Source organism: Octopus bimaculoides, chromosome 4 (assembly GCF_046866305.1).
Source record: "Octopus bimaculoides isolate indiv1 chromosome 4, ASM4686630v1, whole genome shotgun sequence".
Lineage (NCBI taxonomy): Eukaryota > Metazoa > Mollusca > Cephalopoda > Octopoda > Octopodidae > Octopus > Octopus bimaculoides.
In genome coordinates this window covers 47913885-47932278 of record NC_142931.1, presented here as the reverse complement: position 1 = coordinate 47932278, position 18394 = coordinate 47913885, and the positions used below count along the sequence as shown (strand labels likewise).

The 18394-nt window shown below is 34.6% G+C and overlaps 1 protein-coding gene across 2 annotated transcripts; it reads right to left on the bottom strand.

Moving 5' to 3' along the window:
• Positions 1 to 5898: 5898 nt before the first annotated feature.
• Positions 5899 to 17985, bottom strand: LOC106884510 (uncharacterized). Of its 2 annotated transcripts, XR_016241478.1 has the most exons (5): positions 17894 to 17985; positions 15472 to 15572; positions 14143 to 14215; positions 10730 to 12118; positions 5899 to 8081 (listed from the first exon to the last, which is right to left on the bottom strand). XR_016241478.1 is itself a non-coding variant. In XM_089350681.1 (4 exons), exons 1-4 carry the CDS (start codon positions 17923 to 17925, stop codon positions 10879 to 10881), a joined length of 1446 nt encoding a protein of 481 aa, XP_089206807.1. In that variant the 5' UTR covers positions 17926 to 17985; the 3' UTR covers positions 10570 to 10878. The 2 variants fall into 2 exon arrangements, 1 of the variants encoding a protein (XP_089206807.1); XM_089350681.1 differs by lacking the exon at positions 5899 to 8081 and having other exon boundaries at positions 10570 to 12118.
• Positions 17986 to 18394: the final 409 nt, after the last annotated feature.

Here is an 18394-nt window from a genome sequence, read left to right as displayed (position 1 = left end):
CGCTTACAATGACATATAATGTATTTATATTTCAAGTTTAATGAAATAATTTTGCAGATGCAAAATGAACACAATTTGAAAATAAAGCCAAGGCTGTTTGTACGCGCATTTGGTTTCAAACATTTTCTGTTCAATTAAAACTCGTTTCGTAAAAATTTTACCTGTTCCCCTTTTGTAGTTTCTGCACTGAAAGAAAGAAAGAAGGAAGGAAAAAAACCCCAGAAATATGTGATGATGACTTTCAGGAAATTATTTGGAAGCAGCACAAGGAATTCACCGAATGATTTGAAGATAATCTCACTAAGAAGATTTCAGATTGGGTTTTAGAACCATTTTCAGGTGCTGAAGAAACAGAAATGCAATTGTAAATAGAACTGATTTAATAAAAAGCCAAGGAAGAGTTAAAATACGAATTTAAGAACGGATATCATCATTTCAAGTTGCAGTATCAAACAGCAAATCTTTATCTTGGATCATGGGCAGCTGTAAAAATATTTCTACTTTCGTTTTTATCACCAAATTCAGCTGAAAGTGGATTTAGTGCAGTCACAGACCTTTCGATAAAAGAGAGAAACCAAGTGCAAACGTTATTACGGGCTGGTTTAAGGATGCTACATGAAAATATTGAGCTAGATATGGAAAAATTCCTCTCGTTACACGAAGCTTATCATTCTCATAAATAATTCAAGTAATTTTCAATATCTTTATGCAAACATATTTTTGTTATATAATAAATACATTACGAAATAATTAAAATTCAGTTTTCATTGTACCACTTGACTAACTTTAAAGGTGTGTTGATACAGAGTCTAAATAGAGACGGTAAATAGAAAATGCTTGGGTAGCTCTGGTGAGTGTGTGTATGTATGTATATATATATATATATATAATCAGAAAATGGAGAAAACCTCAGATTAACAAACACATCGATTGGACCACATTTATGGGTTATTTATTAATACAAAGCATGACATGACAAAATAGGTGACGTAACATATCTTACGGTCGTTTCCGATCGGTTACCAAAATGCTTTCTTTTAATAAATGCAAGAATATTGTATCCCTTAGTCGGTTATTATAACCGCTAACTCTGTTTACGCACTCTCTCTCTCTCTCTCCCCCTCTCTCACTCTCTCTCTCTCTCTCTCTCTCTCTCTCTCTATATATATATATATATATATATATATATATATATATATATATATATTCAACTTTACGATGAAAGTAAACAAACAAAGTTTCTCTTTAGAAGCATTGAGATGTATTGTAAGATACAGAAATAAATTTATTTCTCAAACGCGTGATAATGCTATAAATAGCGTGATCAAGGATAAATTATCCATATAATGCATCTCTGTGATTACATGTAATCACAGAGATGTGAGTTCGAGTCTCATGGCTGACCGGTAACGTATTTTTCTGCATTATATGGATAATTTATCCTGATCACGCTATTTATAGCATTATCACGTGTTTGAGAAATAAATTTATTTCTGTATCTTACAATACATTTCAATGCTTCTAAAGACAAACTATGTTTACTTTCCATCGTAAAGTTGAATGTATCGTTAGCATCTTATGAAGCTAAATTTATAAGTTCTAAAATTGCAGAAGAATTCGTTGCTGGGCATTTTAGTTTAATGGTAAAACACTTGACATGTAATCACACAGATGTGAGTTCGAGTACATGTCTCTGATAAGGAATTTATTGGAAATTGTACCAGTCAGTGATCACGGTGTGCATCCCAATCAATGAAGGGACACGTACCGTGGGCGGATCATGAGTGTATGTGACCTTAATTTGTTATCGTATAGATGCGCGGTGTTGTTGGTGTCTTCACTGAGGTTATCAGGCCAGACATTAGTTTTCCATCTCACCACCCGCGTTAAAGTACACGCTCAGCCACTGGGAAAAATAGGATGATTGTAGCAAAATCTTCGCGAACTTTGTGGAATAAATAATAGGTATGACTGTATATTAATAACGATAAACCACTTTGCATAAATTGAGTTGAATAAAGAGAAAAATGTCAAAGGCAAAAAAACCTCGAAAAGTTTTAGCCATTGCTTCACGTCTTCACCACACTTGAACGAATATAGGCTCTTACTGTGCTTAATTCTTGGGGAAATTTTATTGAATTTAAACCCGAGCACACTCCTTTGGTATTCTCAAGTCGTTTGCTACCAAGAAGATCTAAATGGACAAATTGTTTCTGATAGTAATGCCTGAAATGATCACAATTATACCAGAAATACGGTTCATTAGTCAATTTTCTGTTGTAAATAGGGCTTTGTGCAAAGAAATGGTATCTCAATACTTCACAAACATTGTTTAATCATGGAATACTGAAGATGTTCACATTGGCAGTTTGGTTGTGGCACAAAGGTCATTATTGACGGAAAATAAGCCAATAATTGTTCCAAAAAAGCATATCTTTTGGTCATTTTCCGTTGACAAGTAGGGTCATGTGCATCACAAATGCACTCATAACACTCCTTGTACATAGCTGCATTTTTTGACACGGGAAACATTAAAATTGGCAATGTAGATTAGAAGCAAATACAAATATTACCCGAAAGATGACCTCAAATTTGTGCGACCCGACCTCGTTTTCGAGGTTACTTTTGTAGTAAAAAAAGTGTTGCGAAAAGAATATACCTCATTTGGCAGCCGAAAGATGACTGAATCTTTTGATACCTCATACGTCAAAATTGGCAATCCAGTTTTCGAATCCACAAGGAACAAAAGCACCACTTTGTTCTTTTTTAGAAGCGTTGAGATGTATTGTAAGAACAGAAATAAATTTATTTCTCAAACGCGTGATAATGCTATAAATAGCGTGATCGGGATAAATTATCCCTATAATGCAGAAAAATACGCTACTGGCCAGCCATGAAACTCGAACTCACATCTCAGTGATTACGCGTCAAGTGTTTTACCATTAAACTAAACTGCCCAGCAACGAATTCTTCTGCAATTTTAGAACTTATAAATTTAGCTTCATAAGACGCTAACGTTAAATTAAACTTTACGATGAAAGTAAACAAACAAAGTTTGTTCTTTTTTAGAAGCGTTGAGATGTATTGTAGTTTAATGGTAAAACACTTGACGCATAATCACAGAGATGTGAGTTCGAGTCTCATGGATGGTCAGTAGCGTATTTTCTGCAATAAATGGATAATTTATCCTGATCACGCTATTTATAGCATTATCACGCGTTTGAGAAATAAATTTATTTCTGTTATATATATATATATATATATATATATATATATATATAAACTATGTTGCAACTATGACAGGTAACTCAGGATAGGCTTCCGTGTTAGCGAAGTATAGATTTAATGCACCTTCAGTTGGAGTGATAAGGAAATCACTATGTAGATCATATTTTAGACTATAAATTACCTTAACAAATTTTTCGCCGACACAGTTCGCATAAAAATCACTAACCACGTTAGTGTTAATATACAATGCGTAGAAGAAAGCATTATTAGTCAATGAATTAACATTATTTCAATTATTCTAGCAAGTAAGGTAGACAACTCAACACAACTTTCAGCCTGTTTAGACATTCTCAGCTTAATGATACTATCCACACTATATTGGATTCTTATTTGAGGTTTAATAAATCTGAAACATGACCTCACTTATCTTCCGTATTTGTCAAGAAAAAAAAATTGTATTAGCGATTTACCAAAAGTACCTTTTATTCATCGCATTATTTTTAGCGACTTTTAAAAGCGGACTTCATTAGATATAACAAAACCGAACTTGACTATTACTTTCTTTTCCCACTCGGACGGCGTAGCTGAGTAATGATAATTTTCATGCATTTTCGTCAACAATATTTTGCATTGGCTTTGCGATTCTCTCAGCTCTAATTCGGCAAATTGCAAGTATAATTAAAATAACATTAGTAATAGACTAATATGTTTTTTAACTGTAATTAACATTCTAATTGGCCACAATTTAAAACGGTAATACTAATTTACAAACGCACACACCCATATTAGTTAATATTACCATATCCGAGGCAGTATATACACAAACACACACACACACTTTCTCTCTCTCTCTCTCTCTCTTTCTCACACACACACATACACATTTATATATTGTACATTAACTGTGTGAGTTGTTGTTGGCACTCCGTCGCTTACGACGTCGAGGGTTCCAGTTGATCAGATCAACGAAACAGCCTGCTCGTGAAATTAACGTAGTTCTCGAGGGATATTCAGCGTGACAAGGCTGACCCTTTGAATTACAGGCACAACAGAAACAGAGAGTAAGAGTGAGAGAAAGTTGTGGTGGAAGAGTACAGCAGGGTTCGCCACCATCCCCTGCCGGGAGCATCCTTCAGTGAGATTAAATCCACAAGTTTTTTTTAACAGAAAAAAAAACATCAATCACTAAGCATTTCAAGAAACCAACATCGCATACAACTCTTCTAAACACATGAGCACTCAGCTAGAAACCACACAATCGCTTCAAATGCTGGCCCTCACATATCCTTAACATAAGGACCACATCCCAATACCTAACCCCTGCCGTCAGGATCGGAAAATATTGCAGCCGCTGAGACTCTAGAAGGCTCAATAGAGTCCAATCATGGAGTTCTGCTCTCATCTCGGAAACGGTACGGCTGCTTCGTATACAGATATCTTGGAAAACATCCAGGTAATGGCCAATGTATGTAGAATAGGGTCGGCATTGGACTACGAATATCAAAATTGAATACTCAAGATACTTGTTGGACAGAGTTGAAAGAACCGTTTGTTAAACACCTACACCTACACCATTCACAGAGGTTGTTCGTCACTTATCAGGCACAAATTTCAGCTGATCAAATATTAATCTCTGCAATGAGAGGTCACAGCACTAGTAATACGAAAGTGTGATTAGAATGTCGCAGGAAATTATTGCATGATGGATTTTTCAAGCTGAGTAAACCAGCAGGAGACCTAGGAGTAGACCAAGAATGAAGTCGTTGGATAATATCCATAGTCTGTTGATAATTTTTGAGAATCCAGCTGTAAAGTGTAATGGCGGTGGCTTCAGATAGAATCTTACGAAGGAGGTACCTTAAGACTCAACCCTCACGATTCTCCCATGAATATAGGGCAGAGAAGTTGGTTGAGAATATGAATCACAAGTTTTCCGAGTCACTGCATCATGTTGCTATTCGTGTTTGGTAGACTTGGCCTTCTTTACAAACACAGGCAAGGCGTTCCAGTTTGTGTTCTTCATTCATTGTAATAAACAGTTCAAATGCGACGGGGCAAACAGTATCGTTAGTGCATCGGACAAAATGCTAATCGGCATTTCATCATTCGATAAAATAAGGTGCTAGTCAAGTACTGTGGTTGATGTAATTAACAACCCCCTTTCCTTCAAATTGGCCAGAATTTGAAACAATTATAAGCTGTTTACTTTTAAGCCCCATCATGATCCACTAATTTAGAGAAAATGCTTCTGGTTGTGTAAAACGCAAACATTTTGAGGCCGCTGATTGTAATCAGGGATGTTACCAAGCAGTGATAATGAAAATGGGTCCCAAACACATTTATAATACTTTTATATTCTTTTCTTAATGCATCAATCAGTTTTTTAAAAGGATCAATTTCCCCAAAATAAGCGGCTTTCACTGTACACTGAAAACAGATTAATAATCAAATGATATACCCTTAGAAGACATAAGTGCACTAGTTATCTCCCGTCCATATCTCGTAATATTGTCCCTTACACTTCAAATATTGTATTTGAAAGTTGCTTCCCTTTACGAAAAGGCGTGTAGCTGAAGGATTGCAATGAGAGAGAGAGAGAGAGAGAGAGAGAGAGAGAGAAGGAGAGAGGAAGAGAGAGTTATGAAATACAGGCTTCATCCAAAGCAAAGATTTAAAAAAAAAATATTTTTATTCATCTCACGGATCACATAACCTGCACACAATGTAATACGCTTGGCCATTAAATTTGGCATAAAATTAGTGAACGTGAAATTCATTAGCTTTTACAGTATGTTGCTGCTACTTTTGTTTAAATACATATTAGCTCCAAACGACCAGATCTATGATAAAATGTGTTGTAGAGTTGATCAGCCATTCTTGTTTTACTGCTCTTTCTAGTAGGTGTAATGCCTACATAGAGACTCCCTCTCTGACTTATCACTGTTTAGTTTGAGCAATGCAATGTTATGAACCTTTTAAATTACATGCTAGATGTAGGGAAACCTTACAATAAATACTGTCAGGTTTTATAGTTTCTCAACCCAAGTTCAGATCCTGTCAGATGCAGGTTTAGCTCAGTGGATACAGCGTTTGCTTTATTGTACCGGAAGTCTTGAGTTCTATCTCACTGTGTGGTACTCTGGGCAAATGCCTTCTGCTGTAGCCTTGACATAACCAATGTTTTGTGAATGGTATTGATATGCAGAAACTGTATGGGGCTTATATATAAATACACATAGGCATGTACATACATATCTATGTATCCATGTGTGTCAGTGCAAGTTCAAATCTCTTCATGGTCTACTCAGGTGGTAAACTTCATCTCTTGCCTAGTTTAACATCTTGGATACTCCTAACAGAGTCCAATCTGTAGCAAGTATTTAAGCCAGGCCCCACCCAATCTTGAAGGCTCTGTAAAGTATCTTGAGCACTGACTTTCAAGAAATATGAAGACGATGAAGACCATTTTTAATGTTTGATGTAAAAAAAAAAAAAGTCATTGTTCATTCTTTTTGTAAACTGTAAAAATAAGTCTTTATCATAGTACTCAAAATTCACTGATCTCCAAACCTGGTTTCATAGATTGAGAAATGCAACCTTTAACGTCTACAAATTTGAAACTGTTAACAATCCAAAGATTTTCAGTTATTTTGTCTTTTGTATTTATATAGTTTGGAATGTGAGTTTGGGATGTGGAATGATTTTCGTTTTATTTTTGATACAGGTATTAACTGCTGTTTTCCCTTCAAGCCATTCAGCTGGGAATTATAAGCAGGAACTGAATTCTGCTAACCAGGGTGGAGCAAGTAGACTTGCTTAAAATCAGCATACAAGGTTTGTTAAAAAGTTTTGTATTTGAAATAAATTAAGAAGATTTTAGTTTTTCAGACTGTTAACCTTATCTAAGAGATGAAACATTTCGAAAGAAATTTATACTTCACTAACTTAGTTCAGAAAACCATCCAGCCTCCTGATCAATTACTAAACAGGTAAATATTGGCTTCAAATTTTGACACAGGGCCAACAAGTTCAGGGGAAGGAAATAAGTTAATTACATCAGCTGGTACTTATTTCATCAACTCCAAAGGGATGAAAGGTAAAGTTGACCTCGGTGGAATTTAGAACATAAAGACAAGTGAAATGCTGCTGCATCATAGATTAACGAATTGCAACTTCAGAGTAAGAGCTATATGGAAGCAGTGACACTGTATCCATAAACTGATATAACAATATGGGGAGAGAAGATATGGAAACTGAAAGGACCTCAACCAGATTTAGGTTCAGTGAAGTATTATCTGATACATAAGATCGGAAGCAGGAAGTGATAGAAAACAAATGGGAATTTCTAAAAGACAGTTGGCAGAGGGGTACAGGCCAGATCTGTCATGACCGCTCCAGAAAAGTGGTTGTAAAAATGATGACGTAGTTTACAGAATCATTTGTGGGGCATAACTTTCGCAAGCCTGGAGGAGGTCGACACTGATATTTAAGAGTTCTTCGCTTTGAAACCAAAAGAGTTGCTATTTGTTCAGCAGGTTGAGCAACTACAAATGGGTCTTTCATCTTGTGGAGTCTAATGAAGATGCATGGGCACAGGAGAGGTAAGAGAAGGCCTTGTAGGGCATTCCTGTAATTTTTGGAGGAGTATACTGTTACAGTAATGGTGCAAAAATTAAGGAGAAAAGACATAGGTCAGTGCTTGTAGTATTTTAATGAGTGAAGGCTTGCTTTTCTTCGAGGAAAGTTACTTGGATGAACTGTGTAGTTGTGTGATTGTTATTCATGGGTGTACATCTTCAGATATAAGAATACTGTACTTCAGTCATATTTGCACTTCATAAATAAGAACTACTCTAAGGAAAGTATGGGTGCCGCAGGAATTGTCCGAAAGCAACCGCAAATCTCGAGTTGACATCTGCTCTTCTCTCCATTCTCGCAAACTCATTTTACCCTTTTTGAATAGACTTGTGACTGGCGACAAAAAACGGATCTTCTATCGAAATGTTGAATGTCGTAAACAGTGGCTTGGTAAAAGGGAAAAAGCTCAACCACAACCGAGAAGGGAACTTCATGGGAAAAAGGTTCTTCTCTCTATCTGGTGGGATTACAAAGGAATAATTCACTTTGAATTGTTACCACCTAATGCAACAATCAATGCTCAAGTCTACTGTCAGCAATTACAGCGTTTGAACCAAGCTTTGAAGTAAAAAAGACCCACTTTATTGAATCTACACTATGTTTTTATTAGCTTGATTGCCAAGGTGCAGCATTGCCATAGTATATAAGAGCATTATTACTCTTTGTTTAAAAATAAAGGTTTGTGTTTCAAAAACAGTTTGAAGCGATGGGCACAAACAGAAATAAGATACATGATGACAACCAAAATGTAGTGCAAATGTAAATGTCTGACAGCATTTCATTTCTAAAGTGAAGGCTAATAGCTTGAAAAATTTTAGTAGATTTGTTTTAGATATTACTCAACTCTCCTAATCCTACTTCTTGTTTTAAATATTTGACATTAGAAATTTTATCAGGTCATCCCATAAGTTCTGTCCGATTTTACCTTTTTTAAAATTGAATGAAATTTAATAGTATTTTAGAATGTCTAATGGAATTAAAAATTATTTTTATGCATTTGTGTACATTTAAACTAATCAAATATTATTTTAGAGAATAATAGAATTAAAATTTCTTCGATTAAAACCCTTTCTAACATGGAAGTATCCAAAGAGCATTTGAGGCACATAATGCTTTATGAGTACAAAAAAGGAAACTCTGCAGCCGAAGCGACTCAAAACATATACTCAGTTTATGGAAAAGAATGATTTAATGAAAGAAATTGCAGAAGATGGTTTGCAAAATTCAGAAGTGGAGATTTCAGTCTTGAAGATGAAGATCGAACAGGACATCCAGCTGAGTTTGATGATAAGCTCCTTGAGGCATTGCTTGAAGAAAATCCTGCATTATCAGTTGAAGAATTGGCAATAAAGCTTAGATCAAACCATACAACTGTTCATCATCATCCTCAACAACGTGGAAAGGTTCTTAAACTTGGAAAATGGGTGCCGCAGGAATTGTCCGAAAGCAACCGCAAATCTCGAGTTGACATCTGCTCTTCTCTCCATTCTCGCAAACTCATTTTACCCTTTTTGAATAGACTTGTGACTGGCGACAAAAAACGGATCTTCTATCGAAATGTTGAATGTCGTAAACAGTGGCTTGGTAAAAGGGAAAAAGCTCAACCACAACCGAGAAGGGAACTTCATGGGAAAAAGGTTCTTCTCTCTATCTGGTGGGATTACAAAGGAATAATTCACTTTGAATTGTTACCACCTAATGCAACAATCAATGCTCAAGTCTACTGTCAGCAATTACAGCGTTTGAACCAAGCTTTGAAGTAAAAAAGACCCACTTTATTGAATCGAAAAGGAGTGATGTTTCATCAGGACAATGCGTGATCCCACACTGCAAAGATTACATCATAGAAGATCGAAGAGTTTGGTTGGGAAAAAATTCCTCATCCACCTCATTCTCTCAACCTTGCTCCTTCAGACTACCATTTGCTTCGTAGTTTACAGAATCATTTGTGGGGCATAACTTTCGCAAGCCTGGAGGAGGTCGACACTGATATTTAAGAGTTCTTCGCTTTGAAACCAAAAGAGTTTTACATTGATGAGATTAAAAAGCTTGTAAATAGATGGAAGGAAATCATAGATAATCAGGGAAAGTACATTGATGATTAAATTTCAATTAAATTAAATATAACATTTGATCACTTGTTTTCTTTATTCAAAATTTGGACAGAACTTATGGGATGACCTGATAATATTTGTAATAAAAATCTAGGAGCAAGTATTTACACTACATTTCTAAATACTAACATCTTAGAAATTAGTTAGTTTTTAACCTTCGTTGAGTTAACTCATATAATATATCTTACGCTGAAGAAGTAGAAAAACAGGCCATATGAACAAAGATATTGCTTCAGGGGGATGTATTTCAAGGAAGGATTGGACAAAAGGTTTAGTGTAGGCTCTGGTTTGATTCAATAGCTCTATGATCAAAGGGATTCTTGCCATGACCATTCCATCTCTCTTTTAATTTTTTGGACACATCAAGGACGACATTTTGCAATGTATCATGCTTTTTTTAAGTTATGAGGTGTGAACAGAAAGTGAGTTTAGCTGCTATTTGTTCAAATGGGTCTTTCATCGTGTGGAGTCTAATGAAGATGCATGGGCACAGGAGAGGTAAGAGAAGGCCTTGTAGGGCATTCCTGTAATTTTTGGAGGAGTATACTGTTACAGTAATGGTGCAAAAATTAAGGAGAAAAGACATAGGTCAGTGCTTGTAGTATTTTAATGAGTGAAGGCTTGCTTTTCTTCGAGGAAAGTTACTTGGATGAACTGTGTAGTTGTGTGATTGTTATTCATGGGTGTACATCTTCAGATATAAGAATACTGTACTTCAGTCATATTTGCACTTCATAAATAAGAACTACTCTAAGGAAAGTATTTCCTAACCTTAAAAAGGAAATCTACCCTCCGTACTGTCTTAACTGTTGAGTAAAATTACCAGAGGCTCTCACTAACTTTCTTCTGTAAGTAAGCTACTTTAAACCTACCAACTAAAGTTTTTTTCAGAAAAAAATTAATTGCCAACAATAAGGCACAGAATTACATGTTTGTTACTACAGATTTTCTGGTGTGCTGTTAAAGCACTTTTCACAAAAAACTGTTGCTGACATAAATCACAGGAAAAAGGTTTCTCTCTGTAGTGTCTTCTTTGATGTTCACGAAGGCTGTTACTTTGAGAGAAATATTTATTACATATATCACAATGGAATGGCTTCTCACCTCTGTGTATTCTGCTATGTCTCTGCAAGTTACCTCTGACATTAAAGTTCTTACCGCAGATATCACAGTGGAAAGGTTGCTGGCCATTATGTCGAATCTTGTGCTGCTGAAGACTGCTTGACTGAGAGAAATCTTTACCACATATGTCACAATGATATTGCTTCTTCTCCAAGTGGCTAATCTTGTGTACCCGCAAATTGCTTTGTTGGGTAAAGCTTTTGCCACATAGATCACAGTTAAAAGGTTTCACTCCGGTGTGCATTCTTTCATGTGTTTTTAGTAAAGTAACCTGAGAAAAGCTTTTACCACATGTGCTACATGAATATGGTTTTTCACCTGTGTGAGTTCTTTCATGTTGTATAAGGTCTCTTTTGCGTGCAAAACACTTGGTGCAATAATTGCAAAGAAACGGTTTCTCTCCAGTATGTCGTCTCTTGTGTTCCTGAAGACTGTTACTCTGAGTAAAGTTTTTACCACAAATTTCACAATGAAATGGTTTCTCCCCTTTGTGGGTGCGCATATGTCTTTTCAAATTGCACAAAATGCCAAACTTCTTGTTACAAGTATCACACTGGAATCGCTTCACACCTGTATGTGTAACAGCATGACTCTGAAGACTACTTTTACTGGTAAAGTTCTTAGCACAAATCTTACATTTGTATTCTGTTTCACTAGCATGTGTTCGTTTGTGAGTTGAAAGAATGCTTGGCTGAGAAAAATTAATGCCGCAAATGTCACAGTTGTATGGTTTCTCCCCAGTATGAGTCCTTTCATGGCATTTCAAAGTACTCCTGAAAGTAAATTTCTTGCCACAGAAACTGCAAAGGAATGGTTGTTCCCCTGAGTGTATTCGTTTGTGTAGCTCAAGTTGATGGCTGTGTGTAAATTTCTTATTGCAGGTTGCACAACTAAACTGCTTTTCCGTTTGATGTGTTTTCTTGTGTTCTTGTAAAAAAGACAGTTCTGAGAATGATTCCTGACAGGTCTTGCATTTGTGAGGTTTTCTTTCTGAAGACTGGACAGGTGTATATTTACTGAAGAGATATAAATGTGAGAAATCATTTATAAATCTAGTAATATATAGACAAGTGGAATAAAAACAATTTCTTCTTGGAAAACAGATAAGGGTTAGCAAAAGGAAAAGCAACAGCTCAATAACAAGTATTTGTAAAACATATGTTAGCATGGGTAAAATGGACATAGAATAAATGAGTGAGATGAGTATTTGTATTAACAGACTGGCCAAACAGAATGATCCATAGAAATCAACCTTAAATATTCAATATTACATTTTAAATATTATCTATATATGCATATATAAATATATAATGTAGGGTAACACTATCTCTCTCCAACTCAACCTTTTGTAGGTCTCTAAGAACTTTTGATATTTGAAATATTTGTGGGCCATTGATCTGTTCAAGGCTTTCAGTCATTTTTTTTTGTTACGAGTTTTAGAATTTTTAATACAAATGTGCAAACAAGGCTAACAGTGTGATTAAGAAGTTCACTTTACAACAACCATGTAGTTTTAGTTTTAGGTTCTGCCCTTCAGTGTGACACCTTGAGCAAAGTTTCTTCAATGATATCACTATGCTGACCAATGCTTTGTGAGTGAGGCTGGTACATGGCAACTTTTCAGAAGCTTGTCACAACTTAACAACTAGTATTAGTTTGTATTGCTGTAACTTAGCAAAACTGAATAAATACCAATCTTAGAAATTAGTACTGGGTTTGATTTGATTGATTAATCACCTCAAGGTGGTGCTCCAGCATTGCCACAATTTGATGACTGAAGCGAATAAAAGAATAAAGATATAAGTATTACTTATGTGGTAAGTGAAAAGGAAGGAGTCATAAGAAGTCCATTCTCTAAGCAGTCGCTTTGCCTTACTACCCAAATAAGGTAGATAACTCTGTTTTGTCCAGTTTACAATCTTGATAGTAAATAGATTCCATTCACCAATTCGTTAATTAGTTGCTAGCAATTGGAAAGGCATCCAACTGTATTAGTAACTGTTTCAACAAAGTCATCTCACCCACATTCAAAACAGGATTCTTCCCTCTGTTAGTATATCATCCTCCTCGCTCCTGTGTGATCACACAAGCGTTAAAAATATTTTCTCTTTGTTACATCAATGAACACCCACAAACAAAAATAAAACACTGAGTAGTGATGGGTTGAATCATTAGCTTTGAACAAATGAAAGGACTCTATTATATGAATTGAGTACTTTTACCTTTGCATTCATACCCTAACAGGCTTTGACAGACACACTGACACACCCCATCATTGATTCCATCTTACCCAATTCAACCCGTTATCTTTACCATTGTGGACTCAGCTCCCTCTCTTTCACACTAACCCTAACATTACTCTTTCCCTCCTCCTCTCTTCTACTCCAACTCCAATAGTATTCCTTCTCTTATTCTCTCTATTAACACTGTCTCACAATAATTCTGTTCTTTTCTATTATGACATACTCTCTTTTATTTCGGCAACAAGGTGATTCCCAACAGCATTGATGCTACAAAAAACACACAGTACACTGAAACTGATTGGTAATCGATTCATACAGGGACAATATGGGGCTTGAGAAGGTTTTGAGTCTTGGTGATGGCTAGATAACCTCTATAATGTTAGTGACATGAAAAAATGCACCCAATGTATAGACAAGTGGAATAATAAATATTTCTTCTTGGAAAATAGATAAGGGTTAGCAAAAGGAAAAGCAACAGCTCAATAACAAGTATTTGTAAAACATATGTTAGCATGGGAAAAATGGACATAGAATAAATGATGTTTGCTGAATTTTCTTGAGAACAATCTTTTCTTAGTGGTCAGACCGCAGGTGGTCTTCTTCTAGCAAAAAGGATGTCCACTTAGTGGTCATCCTTCTTATATGTATGTAATGTAATTTTTCTGAATCGTCAGATTTTTCAATTTGCTAGGCCACTGGTTTTAAATTGATATTAATCAAATTAATATTCAATTTGACATCCTTATTATTTAAATTTATATATATATGTATATCAATAAAGTTTAATGAAAACTTACCAGTTAGAAGTAACATATGTTTGCTGGACAACAGTTGTAAAAAGGGCAGGGTTTAATTCAAGGGAAGACGATACTGCAAAAGGATAGGAAAAGCAATTGTGATATTTTAACAATATAATATTGTCACACATGGTGTATGAATAATAGTTAGCATGTTGCATGAAATATGATAGAAGTGATTGGCTGTTAGTCAACAATAGTAGCCTTTTTTGAGAGTGTAAACTGATACAGTGATATTGGTGATTTGAAGTTAATGATATTGTATGTTGAGCACCATCTTAGACAAGGTTGAGCAAATATATGACAAAAGGCACTCCAGCTGTAGCTGTCTTGCTTTACTACTTTTCTAGTAGTTCATTATATATTATTCAATGTATAGTTTCTCTTTTTAAAACAGTGGGTTGTAATTTCTAAGAGATCTGGTCTATTTCTAGCAGTTCAAACAACCATGTTATAATTTTCTCACTAGCTCAAGTGAAATTAACGTTGAAGATAATGTCAATTACATTCTGATATCAATTATAATAGTTTTTTTTCTTTTTTCTTTTATTTCATTTAGTCAGGGAAGGAAAGATAGTAAACATGACCTTTTATCTTTTTCAGGACCTCTGAAATAAGTGAAAGAAAGATATTTTCAAACCAGAGACCAAACTTGAATGCTTGGAAGTGTTATTAGTGAATGCAAATTACTATTTAAATACAAAGTTTGACCTATAAATCTGTAGATGTAAACTGATAGATAGATGAAATTAATACATACATTAAAATAAATATGAAGCAGAATGATAAGATATATTGACTGAATAGATCAGTTTGTATTTAGTTGATACAACTGGATAATGCAGTGCGTTTTGTCAGAATAAATTGCGTTTCTAAGGATCAAGTATTGCAGATCAAAGTTACATCAGCCCAAACAAATCTTCCATCAAATGATAAGGTAACAAAAGAAAGTAATAGTATAAACAGAAAAAAATGCCTATAAAATTAAGTAAAATCATATATATATATATATGCATCCACAAGCATATATAAAGAAGAGTGTAATCAAGAAAAATCTGGAAGCACATTTTGACCAGAGGTATATAACAACCTGATAGTTTGATCAGTACAAGTGGTTTATTCATACATATATAAATAACATACAGATATATATATAACTTTATAACACACACACACACACACACACATATATATATATATATATATATATATATATATATATATGCACACATCTGATATATTTTTGTGTGTATGTGTGCGCTTTTACACACACATATAATGATAGAGAGATTGATAGATAGATATGGATAAAATTAGGGAGTTTCTTACAAGCTTCTTTGTATAAAGAGTCTAGAAAGTTGTCTATATATTGGCGACGTTGGTCTAAATCAACTGAGTCTGAAAATTCAAGAAGGTAATCTTTTTCATTCCTGAAAATAGATGACAAATTTCATATAATTTAACTGTATAAAATAAATTGAATAACTTTTGAATAGGCACGTTGTAACTGAACAACCTTTTAATACAGTACATTTTAATTTTGGCAAAATGAGCAAAATTAGTCATGAGAGGAGACTTGACGAAAACAGTCTTGGAGATAAGGATACAATTGGTATCATTTTTTTTTTTGTTCCTGATAAGTGTTTGGCTCAGAGTAAGCTCTTTTAGTTTGTGCTTCAAGGAAATAACATATTTCTTCATGATTGCATTGTCATTAGAGTCATTGAACAAATTTACTGTGCAGTCTTTTTGCAGGTTCTATACATTCTGGGTTCAAATCTAGTTTGCCTTTTATTCATTTGGGATTGATAAAATGAAGCACAAGTCAGGTACTTGGGCCAATGGTATCAACCATTCCTCCTCCCCTCAAAATTGCTGGTCTTTTGCCTAAATCAGAAACCATTATTACTATTATAAGGGTGTTTGACTAACAGTATTGTTAGAGTGTCAGACAAAATGCCTTGCAGATTTTTTTTTTTGGCTCATTTTCTGAGTTGAAACCCAAGGTCAACCTTGCCTTTCCTCCTTTCTGGGCTGATGGCATCTCCTCCCTTCAAAAATTCATAATTTTGAGTCTGAATTAGATATAATGATTTTTGGTTTAGGCACATGGCCAGCAATTCTGAGGGGAGGAGAAAATTGACACTATTGACTCAGTACTTAACTGGTATATTATCAATTCTGGAGGAATGAAAGGCAAAGTTCACCTTGATAGGATTTCACCTGAAAATGTAAAAAGCCATATCAAATGCCACAACCATTTTTTCAAATAATTATCACTATTAGAAACAGTAGAATGCTAGACTCTATGTGTTACAAGATTTGGTTGTTTTTTTTTTATCTAAGCATTCTGCTTTCATATGCCTCTGGCATTTAACTTTCATCCACCTACAATAGATCAGAGAAGTACCCAGCATATACTTGACATCAGTTCAATCAGCTATACATTTCACCTAAAAATGTCTGGTTATGTACCAATGTAAGAAAGCATAAGGTTTATCAATAATGAAGTGCATTCAAATTTTCCTGGAAGTAACTAAATAAAGTGTTACTATTATTATTTAAAATAGGAAAGTGATGCACTAAGCATGAGCTTTGTGACCAAACTAGACCACCTGTGGTTGCTTTGCTAATAAATATGAAACAAAGAGGAACAAATTTTAAGATCTGCTTTGTTTTAAACATGTTAGTTCTCATGCTTATACAACAAATCAACTGCACCATCCTGATCCTCTCCTTCAGCATTTGCAAAGAAGCAATGATGGTAAAGTGTTGTTAGTTTGAAATACACCAAGGCCATATTTATTAATGAATGATACCAAAGATTTAAAAAAATTAAAAATAACTGATTGAATAGTATGAAGTAATGATATCTTGAAGGTAAATGGAGTAAAAAATCAGTCATACACAGCTAATTATAGTAAGTATTAAACAAAAAAATAAAGATTCGTGCACGCTGAGTGTTGCTTAAACGAGTGATTTGCATATTTCATTAGTTATTAAAAGTACTGTTGTATCATAACTACAGAAATGCATCTCGTCCGACTTTCTTTCTTCCAGAACTTTCTGAAAATGCATATTATTTTAACGAAAGTTTTCCAAGATACATTTAAGATGGTGTAGATTACAATTACGTCGGTAAATAACAGCATATAGTTATACCATCGGGTTTACCAATTTTGTTGATCGGCCAACATTGCAGTGGTAAATGCATAAATCGATGATGATATATGCTGTATCAATGTATCCTCAGTTTTGTCTCAAACGAGATATTGGCCTCGACTCAAAGTTAGGCTGTCTGATCGTTCCAATCTGACTGATAAAATCAAACTCTAATAAAGGGGACACCATATTTCAATGGCCCATTTAATTATCGCATTGGCATCAGTATGTTTGGTTCGAAACCCCAGTGTTATACTTACAAGACATCTTTCCCATGCCCTCATTTGCTTGCTACAACCACAGCTGACTTCGTTAGTTGAAATACAAGCATCGGTGCATAATGAAATAGTAATACGAAGGTATCCAGAGATAACGGAGTTCCCAGATTGGAAACTAGCGAGTTTTCGAACCAGGCGGTTGGGTAACTTTTGATTACAAGTAAACATACTGATCATCCGACTATCAAATCATCGAACGAATTAATAGTCGGCATGTCATCCCTTTCTTGTTGTATAATTAATTGTTACAAAGATTAAATCGATATTTATTAGGGAATATCTTACTAATCAAATAATTGCTGCAATTTTACCTTTGATCAGTTAATTCATCCGTTTCTAACATTATAAAAGCAAACGTGTGAACATCCTCTGCTATTTTGAAAATTGTTCTCTATTTTATGTAAAATACAATATTAAGACACATTTTAGTAAATACTAAAAACAAAGTTATGAAAAATATGAAAAAAAATTATGAAAATGTATTACAGATTATAATGTAACAATAAATTCTTATACTATTTTGTTTATATTTTATCAAAATAATTTATAATTTAAAAGTTTTATTTTAACTTTATATACGTAACTAAATGAGTTATCCTCTTTTCGTTGGTAACTTTCTAGCCGGTGCTCAGGCAAACGTTTCACCTCCGTAGAAAGGGTCTGACTGATATCATTCTAAGTTATGCGTTAAAAAAAAAAAAAAAAAGCCTGTCGTCGAGAAAATTAAAGTAAGAAAGGATAAAAGACTTATTTTTAAAAAAAGCAAATAAATCTGAGCATATCTGACCTAATTTAGGTATATTAAAGACGTA